The sequence below is a fragment of the Oncorhynchus mykiss genome, chromosome 31 (assembly GCF_013265735.2).
Source record: "Oncorhynchus mykiss isolate Arlee chromosome 31, USDA_OmykA_1.1, whole genome shotgun sequence".
Classification (NCBI taxonomy): Eukaryota; Metazoa; Chordata; class Actinopteri; order Salmoniformes; family Salmonidae; genus Oncorhynchus; species Oncorhynchus mykiss.
In genome coordinates, this window is record NC_050571.1 from 16,073,915 (window position 1) to 16,093,325 (window position 19,411).

At 36.8% G+C, this 19,411-nt stretch overlaps 1 protein-coding gene across 4 annotated transcripts in view; it reads left to right on the top strand.

Moving 5' to 3' along the window:
- f8 (coagulation factor VIII, procoagulant component) overlaps nt 1-18,296 on the top strand; it is a 39,861-nt gene extending 21,565 nt beyond the window's left edge. For all 4 annotated transcript variants that reach the window (XM_021583414.2, XM_036970395.1, XM_036970394.1 and 1 more), the window contains 6 exons: nt 299-384; nt 567-728; nt 966-1,110; nt 1,366-1,514; nt 17,201-17,383; nt 17,616-18,296. In XM_021583414.2, coding sequence (XP_021439089.2) covers nt 299-384; nt 567-728; nt 966-1,110; nt 1,366-1,514; nt 17,201-17,383; nt 17,616-17,771 — 881 coding nt within the window. In that variant the 3' untranslated portion in view covers nt 17,772-18,296. The remainder of the gene's footprint in view (nt 1-298; nt 385-566; nt 729-965; nt 1,111-1,365; nt 1,515-17,200; nt 17,384-17,615) is intronic.
- Nucleotides 18,297-19,411: the final 1,115 nt, after the last annotated feature.

Here is a 19,411-nt window from a genome sequence, read left to right on the forward strand (position 1 = left end):
GACAGAAAAAAGTTTACCATGCATTACCTTAGGGTGTTTCACATCGGTGGTAGAACAGGTGAGTTTCCCTCCTTACTATGGAAAAGCGTTGTGTAAATCCAATAAATTATTATTATTAATTATTAAGTTATTTCACGTCAGAAAGTAGGCTCGTACACAGTAAACGCATAAGTGAGCCTCTAGAATGGAGAAATATTGCCGTGATGAATCAGTGACTTACTGTTTATGAAAACTTTACTCTGTGTTAGGCCTGCATACAGTTAGCCAGTGTGATTGAATGCATATATGTGTTTTCCAGGTAACTGGGAGGCCAGGCTGGCAAGGCTGGAGCTATCTGGTTCTGTCAACGCCTGGATGGGCGCGGATCAGAAATCATGGATCCAGGTTCAACAATAAAATTCCTGTTCTCCTGTGAAAGATCTTGTAGATTGAAATGCCCTCTGATTTAGCTGCCCAATTATACTCATGAGAAAAATTGGAATTGGGATTTCAGTTCACTTCCTGAATTGACTGAATTGAAATGGAACTGGCCCCAACCCTGGTCTCCTGTTATGTCTTATATGCAGGTGGACCTCCAAAGACCCACACTGATCCATGGGATCCAGACCCAGGGTGCAAGAGCCTCTCTGGGCCTGAAGGACTACTTCATCATGTACTTCACCCTCTCCTACAGCCTAGACCAGGAGACCTGGACTAACTACAGGGGGAACAGCACCACACCAACTTACGTCAGTACCTTACATGTACCTTAACCATCTGTACCAGTACCTACTGGCTAGTACTGTACCCACAAAGCATGAGCTTAATTGTTTACCATACAAACCAGCAGTCAGAGAGCAGATGCATTTATCTTTTTGTTACTGTAAATGTCATCAATGCCTAAAATATCTCAGGGTAGTTCTATGCAATACTACCATGCTACCTCTTGTACTTACTGTTAATGATATAACTTTTGTTTAATTCAGATATTTAACGGTAATCTGGATGGCTCCAAGGTGAAGGAGAACCATCTGTCTCCCCCCATCCTGGGGCGCTACATCAGACTGCAGCCTGTCACCATCCAGAGGAACCCTGCTCTTCGCATGGAGCTGCTGGGCTGTGACGTCAACAGTGAGTCCCTGTGGCAGTTAGGAACACCTTTGTAACAGTTTGTAACAGCTCAGATCACATTTAGTGGTGGTGTATGTTGTGATTAGATGTTGTAGCTGAGGTTGAGAGGTACATAATCAGGTAGTCCGTGATCGGGGTCAGGGGCCGGGGGAAGGGAGGAGGTGCAGGGACGGACAGATCTCAGGTGCTGGTGAATAGAATCCCTGAGAGAAGGAAGAAGGGAAATAAAAATGTCTGTCTGTCTGTCTGTCTCAGGCTGCTCCTTCCCCCTGGGTCTCCAGAGGAGGTTGGTTCCAGACAGCAGCTTCAGAGCCTCCTCCTTCCTACAGACTTGGAGGCTCTCCTGGGGCCCCGCCCTCGCACGCCTCCACCAGGATGGCAGCGCCAATGCATGGCGCCCCAAGGTACACACACACATATACAACAACACATAAGCTCACAAGAAACACACACACAAAGTCAAACCACACACACCTTCACCTCCCTCTGTTACCGGCACTTCTATTTTTTCATGATGTGTCAAGTCTCTCTCTCTCTCTCTCTCTCTCTCTCTCTCTCTCTCTCTCTCTTATCGCTCTCTCTCTCTCTCTCTCAATTCAATTAAATTCAAAGTGGCTTTATTGGGAAACGTGTTTACATTGCCAAAGCAAGTGAAATAAACAATAAACAAAGTGAGAAGAATTTAACAGTAAATATTGCACTCAAAAAGGTTTAAAAAATATTTCAAGTATTATATTATCAGTTATATAGCAGATATGATCAGTTATATAGCAGATATGATCAGTTATATAGCAGATATGATCAGTTATATAGCAGATATTATCAGTTATATAGCAGATATTATCAGTTATATAGCAGATATTATCAGTTATATAGCAGATATGATCAGTTATATAGCAGATATTATCAGTTATATAGCAGATATTATCAGTTATATAGCAGATATGATCAGTTATATAGCAGATATTATCAGTTATATAGCAGATATTATCAGTTATATAGCAGATATTATCAGTTATATAGCAGATATTATCAGTTATATAGCATATATTATCAGTTATATAGCAGATATGGTCAGTTATATAGCAGATATTATCAGTTATATAGCAGATATGGTCAGTTATATACCAGATATTATCAGTTATATAGCAGATATTATCAGTTATATACCAGATATGGTCAGTTATATAGCAGATATTATCAGTTATATAGCAGATATGGTCAGTTATATACCAGATATTATCAGTTATATAGCAGATATGATCAGTTATATACCATATATGATCAGTTATATACCAGATATGGTCAGTTATATACCAGATATTATCAGTTATATAGCAGATATGGTCAGTTATATACCAGATATGGTCAGTTATATACCAGATATGATCAGTTATATACCATATATGATCAGTTATATTGCAGATATTATCAGTTATATACCAGATATTATCAGTTATATACCATATATTATCAGTTATATACCAGATATGGTCAGTTATATACCAGATATGGTCAGTTATATACCATATATTATCAGTTATATACCATATATGATCAGTTATATACCAGATATGATCAGTTATATACCAGATATGGTCAGTTATATACCAGATATGATCAGTTATATACCAGATATGATCAGTTATATACCAGATATGATCAGTTATATACCAGATATGATCAGTTATATAGCAGATATGGTCAGTTATATACCAGATATTATCAGTTATATACCAGATATTATCAGTTATATACCAGATATGATCAGTTATATACCAGATATGGTCAGTTATATACCAGATATGATCAGTTATATACCAGATATGATCAGTTATATACCAGATATGATCAGTTATATACCAGATATGATCAGTTATATACCAGATATGGTCAGTTATATAGCAGATATTATCAGTTATATACCAGATATTATCAGTTATATACCAGATACGATCAGTTATATACCAGATATGATCAGTTATATACCAGATATGATCAGTTATATACCAGATATGATCAGTTATATAGCAGATATGGTCAGTTATATACCAGATATTATCAGTTATATAGCAGATATTATCAGGTATATAGCAGATATTATCAGTTATATAGCAGATATGATCAGTTATATACCATATATGATCAGTTATATAGCAGATATGGTCAGTTATATACCAGATATGGTCAGTTATATACCAGATATTATCAGTTATATAGCAGATATTATCAGTTATATAGCAGATATGATCAGTTATATACCATATATGATCAGTTATATAGCAGATATGGTCAGTTATATACCAGATATTATCAGTTATATAGCAGATATTATCAGTTATATAGCAGATATGATCAGTTATATACCAGATATGATCAGTTATATAGCAGATATGATCAGTTATATAGCAGATATGATCAGTTATATACCAGATATGATCAGTTATATACCAGATATGGTCAGTTATATACCAGATATGGTCAGTTATATACCAGATATGGTCAGTTATATACCAGATATGGTCAGTTATATAGCAGATATGGTCAGTTATATAGCAGATATGATCAGTTATATACCAGATATGGTCAGTTATATAGCAGATATTATCAGTTATATAGCAGATATTATCAGTTATATACTAGATATGATCAGTTATATAGCAGATATGATCAGTTATATAGCAGATATTATCAGTTATATACCAGATATTATCAGTTATATAGCAGATATGGTCAGTTATATAGCAGATATGGTCAGTTATATAGCAGATATTATCAGTTATATACCAGATATGGTCAGTTATATAGCAGATATTATCAGTTATATAGCAGATATTATCAGTTATATAGCAGATATGGTCAGTTATATACCAGATGTTATCAGTTATATAGCAGATATGATCAGTTATATAGCAGATATGGTCAGTTATATAGCAGATATTATCAGTTATATACCAGATATGGTCAGTTATATAGCAGATATTATCAGTTATATACCAGATATTATCAGTTATATAGCAGATATGGTCAGTTATATACCAGATGTTATCAGTTATATAGCAGATATGATCAGTTATATACCATATATGATCAGTTATATACCAGATATGGTCAGTTATATACCAGATATTATCAGTTATATAGCAGATATGATCAGTTATATACCAGATATTATCAGTTATATAGCAGATATGATCAGTTATATACCATATATGATCAGTTATATAGCAGATATTATCAGTTATATAGCAGATATTATCAGTTATATAGCAGATATGATCAGTTATATAGCAGATATTATCAGTTATATAGCAGATATTATCAGTTATATAGCAGATATGATCAGTTATATAGCAGATATTATCAGTTATATAGCAGATATTATCAGTTATATAGCAGATATTATCAGTTATATAGCAGATATTATCAGTTATATAGCAGATATTATCAGTTATATAGCAGATATGATCAGTTATATAGCAGATATGATCAGTTATATACCAGATATTATCAGTTATATACCAGATATTATCAGTTATATACCAGATATGATCAGTTATATACCAGATATGGTCAGTTATATACCAGATATGATCAGTTATATACCAGATATGATCAGTTATATACCAGATATGATCAGTTATATACCAGATATGATCAGTTATATACCAGATATGGTCAGTTATATAGCAGATATTATCAGTTATATAGCAGATATGATCAGTTATATACCAGATATGATCAGTTATATACCAGATATGATCAGTTATATACCAGATATGATCAGTTATATACCAGATATGATCAGTTATATAGCAGATATGGTCAGTCATATACCAGATATTATCAGTTATATAGCAGATATTATCAGTTATATACCAGATATTATCAGTTATATAGCAGATATTATCAGTTATATAGCAGATATGATCAGTTATATAGCAGATATGATCAGTTATATAGCAGATATGGTCAGTTATATACCAGATATTATCAGTTATATAGCAGATATGATCAGTTATATAGCAGATATGATCAGTTATATACCAGATATGATCAGTTATATACCAGATATGGTCAGTTATATACCAGATATGGTCAGTTATATACCAGATATGGTCAGTTATATACCAGATATTATCAGTTATATAGCAGATATTATCAGTTATATAGCAGATATGATCAGTTATATACCATATATGATCAGTTATATAGCAGATATGGTCAGTTATATACCAGATATTATCAGTTATATAGCAGATATTATCAGTTATATATTAGATATGATCAGTTATATAGCAGATATGATCAGTTATATACCAGATATGATCAGTTATATACCAGATATGGTCAGTTATATACCAGATATGGTCAGTTATATACCAGATATGGTCAGTTATATACCAGATATGGTCAGTTGTATAGCAGATATGGTCAGTTATATAGCAGATATGATCAGTTATATACCAGATATGGTCAGTTATATAGCAGATATTATCAGTTATATAGCAGATATTATCAGTTATATACTAGATATGATCAGTTATATACCAGATATGATCAGTTATATACCAGATATGGTCAGTTATATACCAGATATGGTCAGTTATATACCAGATATGGTCAGTTATATACCAGATATTATCAGTTATATAGCAGATATTATCAGTTATATAGCAGATATGATCAGTTATATACCATATATGATCAGTTATATAGCAGATATGGTCAGTTATATACCAGATATTATCAGTTATATAGCAGATATTATCAGTTATATAGCAGATATGATCAGTTATATAGCAGATATGATCAGTTATATACCAGATATGATCAGTTATATACCAGATATGGTCAGTTATATACCAGATATGGTCAGTTATATACCAGATATGGTCAGTTATATACCAGATATGGTCAGTTATATAGCAGATATGATCAGTTATATACCAGATATGGTCAGTTATATAGCAGATATTATCAGTTATATAGCAGATATTATCAGTTATATACTAGATATGATCAGTTATATACCAGATATGATCAGTTATATACCAGATATGGTCAGTTATATACCAGATATGGTCAGTTATATACCAGATATGGTCAGTTATATACCAGATATTATCAGTTATATAGCAGATATTATCAGTTATATAGCAGATATGATCAGTTATATACCATATATGATCAGTTATATAGCAGATATGGTCAGTTATATACCAGATATTATCAGTTATATAGCAGATATTATCAGTTATATAGCAGATATGATCAGTTATATACCAGATATGATCAGTTATATAGCAGATATGATCAGTTATATAGCAGATATGATCAGTTATATACCAGATATGATCAGTTATATACCAGATATGGTCAGTTATATACCAGATATGGTCAGTTATATACCAGATATGGTCAGTTATATACCAGATATGGTCAGTTATATAGCAGATATGGTCAGTTATATAGCAGATATGATCAGTTATATACCAGATATGGTCAGTTATATAGCAGATATTATCAGTTATATAGCAGATATTATCAGTTATATACTAGATATGATCAGTTATATAGCAGATATGATCAGTTATATAGCAGATATTATCAGTTATATACCAGATATTATCAGTTATATAGCAGATATGGTCAGTTATATAGCAGATATGGTCAGTTATATAGCAGATATGATCAGTTATATACCAGATATGATCAGTTATATACCAGATATGATCAGTTATATAGCAGATATTATCAGTTATATAGCAGATATGGTCAGTTATATACCAGATGTTATCAGTTATATACCAGATATTATCAGTTATATACCAGATACGATCAGTTATATACCAGATATGATCAGTTATATACCAGATATGATCAGTTATATACCAGATATGATCAGTTATATAGCAGATATGGTCAGTCATATACCAGATATTATCAGTTATATAGCAGATATTATCAGTTATATACCAGATATTATCAGTTATATAGCAGATATTATCAGTTATATAGCAGATATGATCAGTTATATACCAGATATGATCAGTTATATAGCAGATATGGTCAGTTATATACCAGATATTATCAGTTATATAGCAGATATGATCAGTTATATAGCAGATATGATCAGTTATATACCAGATATGATCAGTTATATACCAGATATGTTCAGTTATATACCAGATATGGTCAGTTATATACCAGATATGGTCAGTTATATACCAGATATTATCAGTTATATAGCAGATATTATCAGTTATATAGCAGATATGATCAGTTATATACCATATATGATCAGTTATATAGCAGATATGGTCAGTTATATACCAGATATTATCAGTTATATAGCAGATATTATCAGTTATATAGCAGATATGATCAGTTATATAGCAGATATGATCAGTTATATACCAGATATGATCAGTTATATACCAGATATGGTCAGTTATATACCAGATATGGTCAGTTATATACCAGATATGGTCAGTTATATACCAGATATGGTCAGTTATATAGCAGATATGGTCAGTTATATAGCAGATATGATCAGTTATATACCAGATATGGTCAGTTATATAGCAGATATTATCAGTTATATAGCAGATATTATCAGTTATATACTAGATATGATCAGTTATATACCAGATATGATCAGTTATATACCAGATATGGTCAGTTATATACCAGATATGGTCAGTTATATACCAGATATGGTCAGTTATATACCAGATATTATCAGTTATATAGCAGATATTATCAGTTATATAGCAGATATGATCAGTTATATACCATATATGATCAGTTATATAGCAGATATGGTCAGTTATATACCAGATATTATCAGTTATATAGCAGATATTATCAGTTATATAGCAGATATGATCAGTTATATACCAGATATGATCAGTTATATAGCAGATATGATCAGTTATATAGCAGATATGATCAGTTATATACCAGATATGATCAGTTATATACCAGATATGGTCAGTTATATACCAGATATGGTCAGTTATATACCAGATATGGTCAGTTATATACCAGATATGGTCAGTTATATAGCAGATATGGTCAGTTATATAGCAGATATGATCAGTTATATACCAGATATGGTCAGTTATATAGCAGATATTATCAGTTATATAGCAGATATTATCAGTTATATACTAGATATGATCAGTTATATAGCAGATATGATCAGTTATATAGCAGATATTATCAGTTATATACCAGATATTATCAGTTATATAGCAGATATGGTCAGTTATATAGCAGATATGGTCAGTTATATAGCAGATATTATCAGTTATATACCAGATATGGTCAGTTATATAGCAGATATTATCAGTTATATAGCAGATATTATCAGTTATATAGCAGATATGGTCAGTTATATACCAGATGTTATCAGTTATATAGCAGATATGATCAGTTATATAGCAGATATGGTCAGTTATATAGCATATATTATCAGTTATATACCAGATATGGTCAGTTATATAGCAGATATTATCAGTTATATACCAGATATTATCAGTTATATAGCACATATGGTCAGTTATATACCAGATGTTATCAGTTATATAGCAGATATGATCAGTTATATACCATATATGATCAGTTATATACCAGATATGGTCAGTTATATACCAGATATTATCAGTTATATAGCAGATATGATCAGTTATATACCAGATATTATCAGTTATATAGCAGATATGATCAGTTATATACCATATATGATCAGTTATATAGCAGATATTATCAGTTATATAGCAGATATTATCAGTTATATAGCAGATATGATCAGTTATATAGCAGATATTATCAGTTATATAGCAGATATTATCAGTTATATAGCAGATATTATCAGTTATATAGCAGATATTATCAGTTATATAGCAGATATTATCAGTTATATAGCAGATATTATCAGTTATATAGCAGATATTATCAGTTATATAGCAGATATTATCAGTTATATAGCAGATATGATCAGTTATATAGCAGATATGATCAGTTATATACCAGATATGATCAGTTATATACCAGATATGGTCAGTTATATACCAGATATTATCAGTTATATAGCAGATATGATCAGTTATATACCAGATATTATCAGTTATATAGCAGATATGATCAGTTATATACCAGATATGATCAGTTATATACCAGATATGATCAGTTATATACCAGATATGATCAGTTATATACCAGATATGATCAGTTATATACCAGATATGGTCAGTTATATACCAGATATGGTCAGTTATATACCAGATGTGGTCAGTTATATACCAGATATGATCAGTTATATACCAGATATGATCAGTTATATACCAGATATGATCAGTTATATACCAGACATGATCAGTTATATACCAGATATGGTCAGTTATATACCAGATATGGTCAGTTATATACCAGATATGATCAGTTATATAGCAGATATGATCAGTTATATACCAGATATGATCAGTTATATACCAGATATGATCAGTTATATACCAGATATGATCAGTTATATACCAGATATGATCAGTTATATACCAGATATGGTCAGTTATATACCAGATATGGTCAGTTATATACCAGATATGGTCAGTTATATAGCAGATATGGTCAGTTATATACCAGATATGGTCAGTTATATACCAGATATGGTCAGTTATATAGCAGATATGGTCAGTTATATACCAGATATGGTCAGTTATATACCAGATATGGTCAGTTATATACCAGATATGGTCAGTTATATACCAGATATGATCAGTTATATACCAGATATGGTCAGTTATATACCAGATATGGTCAGTTATATACCAGATATGGTCAGTTATATAGCAGATATGGTCAGTTATATACCAGATATGGTCAGTTATATACCAGATATGGTCAGTTATATACCAGATATGGTCAGTTATATACCAGATATGATCAGTTATATACCAGATATGGTCAGTTATATACCAGATATGATCAGTTATATACCAGATATGGTCAGTTATATACCAGATATGATCAGTTATATACCAGATATGATCAGTTATATACCAGATATGGTCAGTTATATACCAGATATGATCAGTTATATACCAGATATGATCAGTTATATACCAGATATGGTCAGTTATATACCAGATATGGTCAGTTATATACCAGATATGGTCAGTTATATAGCAGATATGGTCAGTTATATACCAGATATGATCAGTTATATACCAGATATGGTCAGTTATATACCAGATATGGTCAGTTATATACCAGATATGGTCAATTATATAGCAGATATGGTCAGTTATATACCAGATATTATCAGTTATATAGCAGATATGGTCAGTTATATAGCAGATATGATCAGTTATATACCATATATGGTCAGTTATATACCAGATATGATCAGCTATATAGCAGATATGGTCAGTTATATAGCAGATATGGTCAATTATATAGCAGATATGGTCAGTTATATACCAGATATGGTCAGTTATATAGCAGATATTATCAGTTATATAGCAGATATTATCAGTTATATACCATATATTATCAGTTATATACCAGATATGGTCAGTTATATACCAGATATGGTCAGTTATATACCAGATATGGTCAGTTATATACCAGATATGGTCAGTTATATACCAGATATGGTCAGTTATATACCAGATATGGTCAGTTACATACCATATATTATCAGTTATATAGCAGATATGGTCAATTATATACCATATATGATCAGTTATATACCAGATATGATCAGTTATATACCAGATATGATCAGTTATATACCAGATATGGTCAGTTATATACCATATATGGTCAGTTATATACCAGATATGGTCAATTATATACCATATATGGTCAGTTATATACCAGATATGGTCAGTTATATACCAGATATGGTCAGTTATATACCAGATATGGTCAGTTATATACCAGATATGATCAGTTATATACCAGATATGATCAGTTATATAGCAGATACGATCAGTTATATACCAGATATGATCAGTTATATACCAGATATGATCAGTTATATACCAGATATGATCAGTTATATAGCAGATACGATCAGTTATATACCATATATGATCAGTTATATAGCAGATATGATCAGTTATATACCATATATGATCAGTTATATAGCAGATATGATCAGTTATATACCAGATACGATCAGTTATATAGCAGATACGATCAGTTATATACCAGATATAATCAGTTATATACCATATATGGTCAGTTATATACCAGATATGATCAGCTATATAGCAGATACGATCAGTTATATACCAGATATGATCAGTTATATACCAGATATGATCAGTTATATAGCAGATACGATCAGTTATATACCAGATATGATCAGTTATATACCAGATATGATCAGTTATATAGCAGATACGATCAGTTATATACCATATATGATCAGTTATATAGCAGATATGATCAGTTATATACCATATATGATCAGTTATATAGCAGATATGATCAGTTATATACCAGATACGATCAGTTATATAGCAGATACGATCAGTTATATACCAGATATGATCAGTTATATACCATATATGGTCAGTTATATAGCAGATACGATCAGTTATATAGCAGATATGATCAGTTATATACCATATATGATCAGCTATATACCAGATATGGTCAGTTATATACCAGATATGATCAGTTATATACCAGATATGATCAGTTATATACCAGATACGATCAGTTATATTAGCTATGTTGCCTTCTTCAAAATACTAGTGGAAAGTCCTTAATCCTATCGAATTTTTTACACTTTGCAAATATTTGTGATACGAATACTATGGGAAGATAAATAAACAGATAAATATTGGTGGTATTTAAAATGTTGTTTGTTCTTCACTGGTTGCCCTTTTCACATGGCATTAGGTCACAAATATTGCTGCTGTAATGGCACACTGTGGTATTTTACCCATTAGAAATGGAAGTTTAATGGGAGCTAAAACAAGAAGCTCCCACGCTGAGGTCTGTTCAACGCTGGTCCGACCAATCTGATTCCACGCTCCAAGACTGTTTCCATCACGTGGACTGGGATATGTTTCATATTGCGTCAGACAACAACATTGACGAATACGCTGATTCGGTGAGCTCATTAGAACGTGCGTTGAAGATGTCGTTCCCATAGCAACGATTAAAACATTCCCAAACCAGAAACCGTGGATTGATGGCAGCATTCGCGTGAAACTGAAAGCGCGAACCATTGCTTTTAATCAGGGCATGGTGACCGGAAACATGACCGAATACAAACAGTGTAGCTATTCCCTCCGCAAGGCAATCAAACAAGCTAAGCGTCAGTATAGAGACAAAGTAGAATCGCAATTCAACGGCTCAGACACAAGAGGTATGTGGCAGGGTCTACAGTCAATCACGGATTACAAAAAGAAAACCAGCCCAGTCACGGACCAGGATGCCTTGCTCCCAGGCAGACTAAATAACTTTTTTGCCCGCTTTGAGGACAATACAGTGCCACTGACACGACCCGCAACCAAAACATGCGGACTCTCCTTTACTGCAGCCGAGGTAAGTAAAACATTTAAACGTGTTAACCCTCGCAAGGCTGCAGGCCCAGACGGCATCCCCAGCCGCGCCCTCAGAGCATGCGCAGACCAGCTGGCTGGTGTGTTTACGGACATATTCAATCGATCCCTATCCCAGTCTGCTGTTCCCACATGCTTCAAGAGGGCCACCATTGTTCCTGTTCCCAAGAAAGCTAAGGTAACTGAGCTAAACGACTACCGCCCCGTAGCACTCACCTCCGTCATCATGAAGTGCTTTGAGAGACTAGTCAAGGACCATAGCACCTCCACCCTACCTGACACCCTAGACCCACTCCAATTTGCTTACCGCCCAAATAGGTCCACAGACGATGCAATCTCAACCACACTGCACACTGCCCTAACCCATCTGGAGAAGAGGAATACCTATGTGAGAATGCTGTTCATCGACTACAGCTCAGCATTTAACACCATAGTACCCTCCAAACTCGTTCCTGGGTCTCGACCCCGCCCTGTGCAACTGGGTACTGGACTTCCTGACGGGCCGCCCCCAGGTGGTGACGGTAGGTAACAACATCTCCACCCCGCTGATCCTCAACACTGGGGCCCCACAAGGGTGTGTTCTGAGCCCTCTCCTGTACTCCCTGTTCACCCATGACTGCATGGCCACGCACGCCTCCAACTCAATCATCAAGTTTGCGGACGACACAACAGTGGTAGGCTTGAATACCAACAACGACGAGACGGCCTACAGGGAGGAGGTGAGGGCCCTCGGAGTGTGGTGTCAGGAAAATAACCTCACACTCAACGTCAACAAAACTAAGGAGATGATTGTGGACTTCAGGAAACAGCAGAGGGAACACCCCCCTATCCACATCGATGGAACAGTAGTGGAGAGGGTAGTAAGTTTTATGTTCCTCGGCGTACACATCACAGACAAACTGAATTGGTCCACCCACACAGACAGCATCGTGAAGAAGGCGCAGCAGCGCCTCTTCAACCTCAGGAGGCTGAAGAAATTCGGCTTGTCACCAAAAGCAAACACAAACTTCTACAGATGCACAATCGAGAGCATCCTGTTGGGCTGTATCACCGCCTGGTACGGCAACTGCTCCGCCCACAACCGTAAGGCTCTCCAGAGGGTAGTGAGGTCTGCACAACGCATCACCGGGGGCAAACTACCTGCCCTCCAGGACACCTACACCACCCGATGTCACAGGAAGGCCATAAAGATCATCAAGGACAACAACCACCTGAGCCACTGCCTGTTCACCCCGCTATCATCCAGAAGGCGAGCTCAGTACAGGTGCATCAAAGCTGGGACCGAGAGACTGAAAAACAGCTTCTATCTCAAGGCCATCAGACTGTTAAACAGCCACCACTAACTTTGAGTGGCTGCTGCCAACACACTGACTCAACTCCAGCCACTTTAATAATGGGAATTGATGGGAATTGATGTAAAATATATCACTAGCCACTTTAAACAATGCTACTTAATATAATGTTTACATACCCTACATTATTTATCTCATATGTATACGTATATACTGTACTCTATATCATCTACTGCATCTTTATGTAATACATGTATCACTAGCCACTTTAAACTATGCCACTTTGTTTACATACTCATCTCATATGTATATACTGTACTCGATACCATCTACTGCATCTTGCCTATGCCGCTCTGTACCATCACTCATTCATATATCTTTATCCCTTTACACTTGTGTGTATAAGGTAGTAGTTTTGGAATTGTTAGCTAGATTACTCGTTGGTTATTACTGCATTGTCGGAACTAGAAGCACAATCATTTCACTACACTCGCATTAACATCTGCTAACCATGTGTATGAGACAAATAAAATGTGATTGATTTGATTTGAGTTTATCTATTTTTTATTTGTTTTCTAATTCTTTGTGGGTCTGTGTGATCTGTGGGAAATATGTGTCTCTAATGTGGCCAGACATTTGGCAGGAGGTTAGGAAGTGCAGCTCAGTTTCAACCACATGTTGTGGGCAGTGTTCACAGTTTCTCAGTTTCTCTGTTTCTCTGTTTTTGTAGAAAAACTTTTTGTGGAAGGTACTACACCGCACACAGACCCCTTCACACACTCAATGTTGTCGAGATACATTGAGTTTCCTTGTAGGCCGATTTGTCAGGGAAACTGTGAAGCCAGCTCTACAGCCTGTTTCGGAATGAGTCTTTTATTAAACAATGTGAAACAAGGTTTCTGTTTGATCCTTTTCATGACATCATGCATAGCTGTTCTTTATATGGCCTAAAATAAATGTGTTCATATGGTCACAGTATTATCTATAGGTTTTAATGAAAAACAATAAACATACACATTTAATAACAGACTCAGGTATTCTGCCACGGTGTACTCTCTGTTTAGAGACAGATAGCATTCTAATTTGTTCCGTTTTTGGGTTGATTCTTTCCATTGTGTTAAATAGTTAACTTTCTGCTTTCTCATAATTTGGTTGTGTCTAATTGTGTTGCTGTCCTGAGGCTCTGTGGGGTCTGTGTTTGTGAAGGGACTCTTCTCTCTGTAGGTGAGGGCTTTGTGGTGGAATGTGTGGGCATCGCTTGCTTTTAGATGGTTGAAGGATTTAACAGCTCTTTTCTGGATGTTCATAACTAGGTAGTATAATCTTAATTCTGATCTGCATTGTCTGGGTGTTTGCGTTCTACACAAAGTATATTTTTGCTGAATTCTGCATGCAGAGTATCAATTGGGTGTTTATCATATTTTTTAAATTATTGGTTGGTGAGTGGACCCCAGACCTCACAACCATAGAGGGCAATGGGTTCTATAACTGATTCAAGTATTTTTAGCCAGATCCTAATTGGGATGTTGATGTTGATGTTCCTTTTGATGGCGTAGAAGGCCCTTCTTGCCTTGTCTCTTAGATTGTTCACAGCCGTGTGGAAGTTACCTGTGGTGTTGATGTTTAGGCCGAGGTAGGTGTAAATATTTGTCTGCTCTAGGTCACCAGTGTGTAGATTGAATTTGTATTTGTGGTCCTGGGAACTGGACCTTTTTTGGAACACCATTATTTTTGTGTTACTGAGATTTACTGTCAGGGCCCAGGTCTGGCAGAATCTGTACAGAAGATCTAGGTGCTGCTGCTGTAGACCCTCCTTGGTTGGTGACAGAAGCACCAGATAATCTGCAAACAGTAGACATTTGACTTCTGAGTCCAGTACAGTGAGGCCGGGTGCTGCAGTCTGCAGCCATTTTAACATTTGCTCAGTACATTGTTTTCACTGAGGAAATTAGAGTCTGCCGTTAATGATAATGCAGAGGATTTTTCAGAGATTGGTTTTGACGCAGATTCCACTGTAATTATTAGGGTCAAATTTGTCTCCACTTTTATGGATTGGGTCCTTGGTTCCAAATATTGGGGAAGATGCCTGAGCTGAGGATGATGTTAAAGAGTTTAAGTATAGCTGTCAAGGGGTGTGTAACTGGTGGCAGGGAAGTCAAACTCAGGAGAGCAGAACTTGGTAAATGGCCAGAGCTGTTTAATGCACATAACTACCAGTTTACAAAAATAACAAAACACACATGGGCACAAAACAATCAACAATTCCCGACAAGGACATGAGGGAAACAGAAGGAACATATACAACATGGAATTAGGGAATTGAAACCAGGTGAGTGTGAAAACAAGACAAAACAAATGGAACGACGATGGCTAGAAGACCGGTGACGTCGACCGCCGAACACCGCCCGAACAAGGAGAGGAACCGAGCCAATTGGAATTTGTGATCTGTATATTTTATAATTTTATTTAGAATACCATCAACATCACAGACCTTTTTGGGTTGACTGCTAGCTGCACTGCTGTGCACGGTGTTAACTATCATCTGGACCTAGCTGCTCTGCTGTGCACAGTGTTAACCAGCATCTGGACCTAGCTGCTCTGCTGTTCACAGTGTTAACTATCATCTGGACCTAGCTGCTCTGCTGTGCACAGTGTTAACCAGCATCTGGACCTAGCTGCTCTGCTGTGCACGGTGTTAACTATCATCTGGACCTAGCTGCTCTGCTGTGCACAGTGTTAACCAGCATCTGGACCTAGCTGCTCTGCTGTGCACAGTGTTAACTATCATCTGGACCTAGCTGCTCTGCTGTGCACAGTGTTAACTATCATCTGGACCTAGCTGCTCTGCTGTGCACAGTGTTAACTATCATCTGGACCTAGCTGCACGGCTCCCGAGAGGCGCAGCAGTGTAAGGCACTGCATCTCAGTGCTAGAGGCGTCGCTACAGACCCTGGTTGTATCCTGGGCTGTATCACAACCAGACGTGATTGGGAGACCCATAGGGCAGCGCACAATTGGCCCAGCGTCGTCCGGCGCTAGGGTTTGGTCGGGGGAATAAGAATCATTGTAAATAAGAATTTCTTCTTAACTGACTTAACTACTTAAATAAAGGTTAAATAAAAAGTATATTTAAAAAACGCTGTGCACAGGGTTTCTATTAATGTATTGCACCTCCTATAACCCACCCCCACTTCCTCCCTCCTCCTCCAGGCCAATAACCCCCATGAGTGGCTGCAGGTGGACTTCCTGGTTATAAAACGCATCACAGGGGTCATCACTCAGGGGGCGTGGTCTATTCTGACTCAGATGATGGTGACAGAGTTCTCTGTAACCATTAGCGACAACGGCAACTCCTGGTCCAACGTGGTTAACGAGGGAACGCAAAGAGAGAAGGTATCACACACACATCACTCATTATCATCAGATTTATCACAGGCTACATTTCAGTACACACACACCTTCCTTAGCATGCAGGGAAAATGTGATCTGCAACCAAGCAGATTTACGAGACCTGATTTTGTAAAGAGCACAAACAGTGACAACGCTGTAACATGTTTAACTTTGAGTTTCCGAACTGGGTTTTGTGAGCCAGCTCTGTTTGACTCTGCCTCCTCCTTCCTCCCAGATGTTCTTGGGGAACATTGAGCCAGATGAGGAGATGCTGAACCTCTTTGATCCTCCTCTGTTTGCCCGCTTCATACGGATCCACCCCAGAGGCTGGCTCAACGACATAGCCCTGCGCCTGGAGTTCATGGGCTGTGACACCCAGCAGCGACACTGAGAGACAGGGCAGGGGTCCCCACTGTGCAGCTCCACACTCAGGCCCACCTCATCTTTGTCTCTTCTATTTAATGAGCATAGCAGTGACGTGATGATCATGAAATAGTCATGTCATTGATGGATGAACAGAGTGAGTTTAAAAGGTTTGTTTAGCTAGGATCAGAGTCATAAATGATATGCTGTTGTAGTATGTCTATTGATGAGCTTCAACTGAGAATAGCTCTTAGGTCTGGTCACTCCACTATCAACAGTATAACACATTACGTCAGTTTATGAAGACTGAGTCTCAGACGGTTTGTCTCATGTACAATATATACTACTACAAACACTATGACTTCAGACATTCCGGATGTGATCCAATACATGTCAATAGTACAGTATAACAGTTATTTCTGTCTGGATGTGACCGACTACAGTAATCTGTACAGTACTGTATGTATATGCAATGTATCATATGCACTGAGGGGAGAGGGATAGAGTTTATATTGTTAAATAAAATTGGAATTATATCAAGCCTGGTCCCAGAGGTCAGTGTTGCGACACTTCCCTGCATGCACACACACACACACACACGTCCTCCCATGCTTTCTCATCATGTCCTGTTCACCATCTCCCTTCCGTGACAGGAAGCAGTTTTGTCTTTGCTTTTGTTTTGTTCCTTTGCTCCAGCCCAGGGGGACATTGGCAGTGGCTCGGTGTTTCTCTACGATTAGGGATGGTTGTTTCACCTTCCTTTGCCTCATTCCCGTCTCTCCAGACTGTTATTTAGTCTTATCCACTTCTCACAGTCTCTCAAGCCATTGGCAAGTGTGATTCATTTTGTATAAAAACAGACACAGAGAGAGAAAGACAGCAGTGTGTGTGTGAGAGAGGAAGAGAGACAGCAGCATGTGTGAGAGAGGAAGAGAGCAGTGTGTGTGTGTGAGAGGGAGTACAGTGAGCAGTGTGTGTGTGAGAGAGGAAGAGAGCAGTGTGTTTGTGAGAGAGGAAGAGAAAAGTGTGTTTGAGAGAGAGGGAGTACAGTGAGCAGTGTGTTTGTGAGAGAGGAAGACAGCAGTGTGTTTGTGAGAGAGGAAGACAGCAGTGTGTTTGTGAGAGAGGAAGACAGCAGTGTGTTTGTGAGAGAGGAAGACAGCAGTGTGTTTGTGAGCGAGGAAGAGAGCAGTGTGTTTGTGAGAGAGGGAGTACAGTGAGCAGTGTGTGTGTGAGAGAGGAAGACAGCAGTGTGTTTGTGAGAGAGGAAGACAGCAGTGTGTTTGTGAGAGAGGGAGTACAGTGAGCAGTGTGTGTGTGAGAGAGGAAGACAGCAGTGTGTTTGTGAGAGAGGAAGACAGCAGTGTGTTTGTGAGAGAGGAAGACAGCAGTGTGTTTGTGAGAGAGGAAGACAGCAGTGTGTGTGTGAGAGAGGAAGAGAGCAGTGTGTTTGTGAGAGAGGGAGTACAGTGAGCAGTGTGTGTGTGAGAGAGGAAGACAGCAGTGTGTTTGTGAGAGAGGAAGACAGCAGTGTGTTTGTGAGAGAGGAAGACAGCAGTGTGTTTGTGAGAGAGGAAGACAGCAGTGTGTGTGTGAGAGAGGAAGACAGCAGTGTGTTTGTGAGAGAGGAAGACAGCAGTGTGTGTGTGAGAGAGGAAGACAGCAGTG